This window comes from Mustela lutreola, chromosome 3 (assembly GCF_030435805.1).
Source record: "Mustela lutreola isolate mMusLut2 chromosome 3, mMusLut2.pri, whole genome shotgun sequence".
NCBI classification, from domain to species: domain Eukaryota; kingdom Metazoa; phylum Chordata; class Mammalia; order Carnivora; family Mustelidae; genus Mustela; species Mustela lutreola.
The window spans coordinates 198223455-198231311 of record NC_081292.1 but is presented as its reverse complement, the minus strand read 5'-3'; the positions used below and the strand labels follow the sequence as shown (position 1 = coordinate 198231311).

General features: G+C 39.7%; 1 protein-coding gene across 7 annotated transcripts in view; it reads right to left on the bottom strand.

Moving 5' to 3' along the window:
- Positions 1 to 1364: 1364 nt before the first annotated feature.
- FLACC1 (flagellum associated containing coiled-coil domains 1) overlaps positions 1365 to 7857 on the bottom strand; it is a 32117-nt gene continuing 25624 nt past the window's right edge. For all 7 annotated transcript variants that reach the window (XM_059168423.1, XM_059168429.1, XM_059168426.1 and 4 more), the window contains 4 exons: positions 6550 to 6612; positions 3816 to 3905; positions 3403 to 3512; positions 1365 to 1830 (listed from right to left, as the gene is read on the bottom strand). In XM_059168423.1, coding sequence (XP_059024406.1) covers positions 1710 to 1830; positions 3403 to 3512; positions 3816 to 3905; positions 6550 to 6612 — 384 coding nt within the window. In that variant the 3' untranslated portion in view covers positions 1365 to 1709. The remainder of the gene's footprint in view (positions 1831 to 3402; positions 3513 to 3815; positions 3906 to 6549; positions 6613 to 7857) is intronic.

Genomic DNA, 7857 nt, shown 5'->3' with positions numbered 1-7857 from the left:
TCCTCCCATTCCCCTCAGGAAAGAGACCTAATGCAGTGTGATCCGATTTGATCCTTACCTTTCCTCAGCTGGATTTCTGTTGTCGGACAGCATATGCTGAGGGCTGCCAGTGACCCCCTCTCAGAGGTCACTGAGGGAGATTTTTGGGATCCGACTTAGCTAAAAAGCCCCTCGCGTGTAATGCTCCCACATCCAACCTGATCTGTTCTGATGCGTGGGACGGGCAGTCCCAGAAACCCCAGAGCTGCGCCCCCTTGAGCTACGGGGAGACCCTGCTTCAGGGACAAAAGACACTGTAACTCTGGTTAGATTTGGATTTCACAAAATCTAGGAGTTATTTTCCTTGTTCTTATTATTTGTTAGTAACTTTAATCCATATTTGAAAGGAATGACATTGACAGCAGGTGAACTTTTTGTACGGCCAGTCCCTCCCTTTCCAAGCCATCCTCTACACTACTTTACAGTTTTTAAAAATATTATAATGTGAATAATCTTAACTCCTTTTCTCTTATCGCTTCTAAGATCTCTATATCCATCTAAACCTCATTTGGTTTTTTTTTTTTTTTTTTTTGCAAATGGTACTTTCTCCATTCATGCATAATTTCCTTGCTTTCTTTTTCTCCCCACTGCTTTCTTTTTTTCCTTTTTTTCTTTAGTTTATTCTAAATTTATTTTAATAATTCTAAATTTATAAGAAAGTCTTTTTAAAAAGATTTTTTCAATAGTATTTTTTCAATAATATTTTTAATAGAGTAAAATAGAATTTAACTTACTGTTGGCTATAGATTGGTTTGTTCGTTTTGTTTCTGTTGTTTGCCATTGGCATCTCACAGGTGGAAAACATTGGGATCACAGGTATGTTTCACTTTAGCCTCCTGATGTTGGCTCACACGGTTGTATTTTCTTAAAAAATGTGTTGCCCATATGTAAAAATTGGGACAGTGTCACATAAAAACCACAATACCTTTAAAAAAATATCAGAATATCTGACCACATCGATCCCATTCCAATGGTGCCACACAAGAAGATGGGTTCACCCACTCCCCCATCCCCCCGCTTCCCATCCCCTACATTAGGCTCCTGCCAATTACCATTTACCACTGTGGTTGTTTTTGTGATTATTTTTCCTTATGTCCAGTCCACTTCTCTTATTTATGTTGCCTGCCCTGTGGGGATTTGAATTCTGGTGATTATTTAGAGAAGGTGGCAACAGTCATCAGAAACTTTTCCTAAATCATAGTTACAGGAAAGATGACTGAGAAATGGAGCAGTGGAGACACACGTAAGAGAAAAGGTTTTTGGAATTAAATCAATTAATTATTCTTGCTAGCGAAGTGCCCCAGGGGGACAAAAGCTAAACTTCAAAATGTAGTCAATATTTAATAGGAATTTCTTCAGATCAGTGTTTTTGTAATGAAATCCAGAAATATGGAAGAGAAAATAGTACCTTGCCCAGAGAAAGAGCAAATCCAGATATAGAGAACATCACCTCTCAATGAAGAGTCTTGAAAATCTGTATAATTGAGATGAGAATTCAAACATTCCCAATCACTTAGAAGAAAGCAGATTGTGAAAAGACAAAAGTAGAACCAAGGCAATCCAGCAACTAAACTCATAATACACTTTTTCCAGAAAACCTCACCAGAGTTCTCTAAGCCTAGAGAGTCAGTGTTCCTGTCATCTTTTGTATGGGAGAGCAACTTTTGGGTTCATAATTCTTGTTTTTCATTGCTGTCATCTTCTAAAATGTCAGAATCATTCTCATAAATAGAGGTAGACCTCCCACATCGTTCTTCATAAATTTCTTCATTCTTGGCAATTATTTTTTGCCTGTAAAGAAAGAGAAGACGTATCACTACAGACTCAAAGGGTAGAAGGGCATTGAGCATATATGGGGGGGGGGGGAGAATATGGTTTTGTTCCTTCACTGGGGACAGTTGCACACATTACTTGCAGTGGTTTTGAATTTAGTGAGATACGATATTTATGTTACCAAATTCCCAAATGAGGAATATTCTGCTGAGGGGAAACAGAGTATGCCATCCCAAAATACGCCACCTTGCATATTGATTAGTTTGAATTAAATTTACTTCAGCAACCACCAATACACGAAAGATTCTCTGGCCCTCCTTCGTCCCCCTGAAAGTAGGAAAGAAAAATATCTTCCCTGTACCAGAAGGTAGAGAGACATCCTTCTCACCAGAAATAGGGAATTTAGGGCTGAGGAGGCTGTATGAACATACCTTCGTACTTCCTCACTAATTTACCACCCCGAACCCAAACTGCTTTGTCCTGTCAATTCTTTACAGAATTGTCTCTTTGTCTAAAAGGCATAAAAGCTGCCCACTTCGGTCTCTTCTTTGAGTCTCATATTGTTATGAGCTCCTATACATTCAAAATTAAAATTTTTTTTCTCCTGTTAATCTGTCTCATGTCAATTTAACTATTAGACCAGCCAAGCAACCTATAAGGGAAAAAGGGAAAAGCTTTACTCTCCTATACTACCAAATCAATGCAATGAATAACTTCCTTTTACTAAAATATTGACCAGAATTTAAAAATGCATCTTCGGGTAATAGTGTAATTTCTGACCTGAAGTTGACTTTCACAGGAACTAAATGCAGCTGTATCTAAGTGTAAACCACTGACACCGATACCCCTAAACTCTCAGGGGATGTGGTAAAAACTCAGAGCTTCCATGGGTTGTCATGACAGTTTCTAGTCATTCATTCATTAAACAAATATTTACAAAACATCTACTATGGATTCCAACTCTATGATGTTCTGGAAGGGGCAAGACTACAGACAGACAGTGGAAAGATCAGTAATTGCCAGGAGTTGGGAGGGGAAGCCAAGAATGAATCGGTGGATGGCAGAGGACTTTAGGGATTTAAAAGAGACAAACCATGAGAGACTGTGGGCTCTGAGAGACAATCAGGGTTTTGGAGGAGGTGGAGGGGGGTCAGGTGAGCCTGGTGGTGGGTATTAAGGAGGGCACGTATTGCATGGAGCACTGGGTGTGGTGCATAAACAATGAATTTTGGAACACTGAAAAAAAATTAAAAAAAAATAAATGAGTTTAAAAAGAAAAAAAAATGTATCCACAGAACTGAATAAACTCAGAGACGCTCAGCTAAATTTCATGTGCCATTCTGCATTAAAACGAAGATGTAGGTAAGAGAGAGGAGTCTAGACACATTCCCCAAACCACTTGTGAACTGCGTGACCTTAGCAGGTGAGTTCTCTGTCCAGGCTCTGAGTCCGTATCTCCTTCGGGGAAGTGCCTGTGCCTTGACCTTATTAGGGAACACCTGGGTTCATCTTCCTCTATTCCTCACCCAAACTCCCTCTCGCTTTCCAAAGAAAACTCAGCCAAATCTTTTCAAGCAGCATCTTTCATACCTTAGATGAATGTTCTCTTCTGTCAGAAGCTGTATGGTATATTTAAACTTTTCTTCAGCTTCGGCAAGCTTGATCTGGAACATTTTCTCCAGATTTCCCACTGTGGCTTTCTGAAGGACATGTAAATTTTATTTACTTATTTATTTTTTTTAAAGAGTACTTATTTATTTATTTAACTGACAAGGAGAGAGAGAGAACACAAGCAGGGGAATGGAGGCAGGGAGGCTGATGCGGGACTCGATCTCAGGACCCGGGATCATGACCTGAGCTGAAGGCAGGACCGTAACTGACTGAGCCACCCAGGTGCCCTGGACATATAAATTTTAATAGCATCCAAAACAGAGCTATATGATAGAGCTTCCCAGAGACCTGGATGCCTCACGACCCCTAACCCCACTCCAGCCAGGACTCGCCTCTTTCTGAAGTTCCATCTGGGTTTGGTAGAGGGTTGTGTTAAGTGTTTCCAGGATAACAGCTTGTGTATTCAACTCTTCCTCCATGACCTATGTAAGAAGAAACGGTTTCAGGACAACATGTCTACCCATTTACTCTCTTCTGCAGGGCACCTGGATGAGAAGGTGAAGCATCAACTTTTAACTACTCCTTCTCTTATACGGTTCAGTCATTTCATCCTGTTAAATCTATCTCCTCTATGTCTTGCCCATCTATACTCCCCTCTGCAGTCTCACTACCACTGTCTCAGATGCAGCCCTCACCGGAGCCCGTGTGGGTTGTCAAAATAGCTCCCAAACAAGTATTTATTAACGGAAAAGGCAAAACTACAGAGTCAGTAAAAAGATGAGTGATTGCCGGGGGTTGGGAGAGGAAGCAAGGGATAAACAGGTGGAGGACAGAGGACGTTTAGGCAAAGCAACTGCACTGTATGATACTGCAATGGTACATGCATTCTGCATTTGATGACATTTGACAAAACCTACAGAATCGGTAACACAAAGAGAACCCTAATGTCAATTATGGACTTCAGTTAAAAGGGATGTATCAATAATGGTTCATCAACAGTAACAAAAGGACCACACTAAAGCAAGATGTTAATAATAGAGAAAATTGTATGTTTGTATTGGGGGAGGATAAGAGGTATCTCTGCACTTTCTGCTGAATTTTTCAGTAAACCTCACATTGCTCTAAAAAAACCAGTCTTTTAATTAGGAAAAAACCCTCCTGTTGTAGACAACAGAAGTATTATGATGAACAAGACAAATATAATCCCTACTCTTAGGGATGTACATTCTAGCGAGGGAGATGTAAAAAATTAGTTAATAAAATAATTACAATAATAAATTTAAAACAAACCAAGGATAAGACAGAATATGCAGTGTAAGTTCAGGGAAAAGACAAATGTGGAATCTACATTAGGTAGATGCTGGAGAGACTATAAAAGTGAACCCGATGGGTCCTTGCTTTCAGGTGTCAGCTCTGTTCAACTCCTACATGTCCTCAGAGCTCTTCCCGTGGACTAAGCCTCCTCCCAAGATTTATAGAGTAGAGAGCTTCCATTACTTACTTACTCCAACCCTTACACATTGTGTAAAGCACTGTACCAGCACATTTAGAATTTTTTTATTCACTTATTCATTCAAAAAATCAGTTGGTATTTACTGGGTATCTCGATGTGCCAGGCACTGTTCTAGCAACTAGAGATAAGTGGCAGAGAAAACAGACAAAAATCTCTGCCTTCATTGAGTTTATCAGGTTAGACAGTTATAAATCTGCATAGAAAATAAAACAGGAGAAAGGAAGGGTTGGGTGGGTTGTTAAGCCTATAAATAGAGTGGCCCCTTGGAAGTGGCATTTAAGCAGAGACCAGAAAGGTAAGAAAGTTAGTCGTGGATATCTGGGAGACAGCTTCGTAGGAAGAGAGAATGTCAAGTGCAAAGACCTCAAGGTAGAGGATCCTGACATGTTAAAGAGAGAGCAATGGGTCCAGTGCCACTGGGGCGGCACGGTGGAGGGCAAGCTAGAGAAGGAGATGAGGTTGGGGAAAGAACCACAAGCATGGAGTAGGTAGAACAATCCCCAGGGTCAGCACAGGACTGGGAATAGTTCATTCCCACTAGCCAGAGTACACAGAGTATTGGGCAGACTACTCAGAAGGGTATAATCTGTGTGTGTGGGCGGGGGAGAGGGACTAATCTTAGACTATAGACTGCTTTAATTCTGCCTATAACAAAGCTTAAAGGTAAGGCTTGAACATACCAAACTGTTTCTAAGTAACTAAACTGCATCCCAGAACGAAGCACAACCATATTTAAAGGAATACAAAAATATTTAGCACCCAACGAGGTAAACATTCCAATGGTGGGTGTCCAATAAGAAATTACCAGACATGCAAATAAGGGAGAAAATATGACCACAAATGAGGAGCGAAATCAATTAATGATTTCGAATTAGTAGACAAGGTCGATAAAGCAGTTATTATAATACACTGGGTCTTTCTTGTTCCAAAACCTATTCCTCTACCATGCAGGACATTGAGGTCTGTTTACCCAACAATGATGAGGCCTTGCCTAAGCTCAGAGAGATCATTCCCTGATTTTATAAGGGCTCGTCTTTCCCCAAACTTCTCCATTCCAGATCCAAGTTAAATTCTCTGTGAAAGAAGAACCACAAGGGGGTTCATGGGTTTGAACAGTTTCTCTTCAAGTGTCTCCCACCTGGAAGTGCCATAATTTGCCCCAGAAGAACAGAATTCTTTGAAGAAATTGTTGGACGTGAGGTCCACTCAGAATTTTAAGGAGAGGCTTGCAGTTAAAGTTCCTAGGGGCAGTATTGTATTTTTTAGAGTTTAAAGGAAGAATTTGGTATTCAGAAGTCACGACTCTGGTGGTTTGAGCCTCACTAGAAATGGAGGGCATTTGACACTGAAGATCACACAGCACACTGCTTATAAATTTCTTCAAATTGCTCTAAAAAGACGCTAAGAGCTTTGTTTTACAGATGACTTTGTATTATAGTTCCAAAGTTCTTTTTGACCTGTTGAATCCAGCAAACTCAGCTCTAGGTCTCTGCTCCCCTACCCTTTGTTTTTGGTTTTGGAAAATTATCATAGATTCCATTTTATTGAGAGTACATAATTTTATTGATGCATTTCTAAGATCCTAATTCCACAGGAAAAATGAAAAAACTTACCTGTTTGGTCTTTCTCAGCTCCGCTAATTGTAAGGTGTCATTTTCATGCTGTTTCAACAGCTCCTAAAAATAATTTTATTTGGAAAGTGTCAGCCCTGGGGTTTCTAGGACCTCTTCTTCTTCTTCTTCTTCTTCTTCTTTTTTTTTTTTTTAAAGATTTTATTTATTTACTTGGCAGAGAGAGAGATCACAAGTAGGCAGAGAGGCAGGCGGGGGGGGGGGCGGGGGGGGGGGAAGAAGAAGGCTCCCTGCTGAGCAGAGAGCCTGGGGCTCCATCCCAGGACCCTGAGATCATGACTCGAGCCGAAGGCAGAAGTTCAACACACTAAGCCACTCAGGTGCCCCGGTTCCTAGGACTTCTTTCAGAGAATTAAGAAAGTCAGAATAGGGTTCTGGAATATATTCACCAAGGTTTAGATATCATTATAATGAAGCACACTTTATAGACTAATGACATGACACACTGAAGTTAAATTTTTAAAATCTTACTTATGTGCAACCTTGATAGGGTTACTATTGTTGAATATTATTAATATTGTTAAATATTTTGTTCTATCACAAATTGATCTTTATATTCAGTACAATCCCAGTCAGAATACTTTCTTGACAAACTGACTCTGAAATTTATATAGAAGGGCCAAAATTACCTTGAAAAACAAGAGCAAAATTAGATTTTTACTCCCTGATTTCAAGCTACAGTAATTGAGACAATGGTTGTCTTGGCCTAGGTATGGACTAATAAATAGTTCAATGGGACAGAATGGAACAACTAAATATTTATAGAGAAAAAAATGACCTATGACCTCTATCTCACTCCATACATAAAAATTATTCAAAATAGATCACAGAGGGGTACCTGGGTGGCTCAGTCAGTTAAGTGTCTGCCTTCAGCTCATGATCCCAGGGTCCTGGGACTGAGCCCTGCATTGGGCTCCCTGCTCAGTAGAGGGTCTGTTTGTCTCTCTCCCTCGCCCCCCCCCAATTCATGTTCTCTCTCTCTCTTAAATAAATAAATAAATAAATAAAATCTTTAAAAAGGAAACAAAACAAAATGGATCATAGAATCATAAAAACTAAAATTACAAAGCTTTTTTTTTAAAAAGAGAAGATCTTTGTATCCTTGGACTAGGCAACAATTTCATAGAAAGGACACAAAAAGCTGTAACTTTCCATAAAAAGGGTGTGATTAATAATTTGGTTTTCATCAAAATAAAAAACTTCTGCACATGAAAAGATAACATGAACAAAATGAAAAGGCAAACCACAGTGTAGAAGACAATGTTTGTAATGCATATCTGACAAGGAACT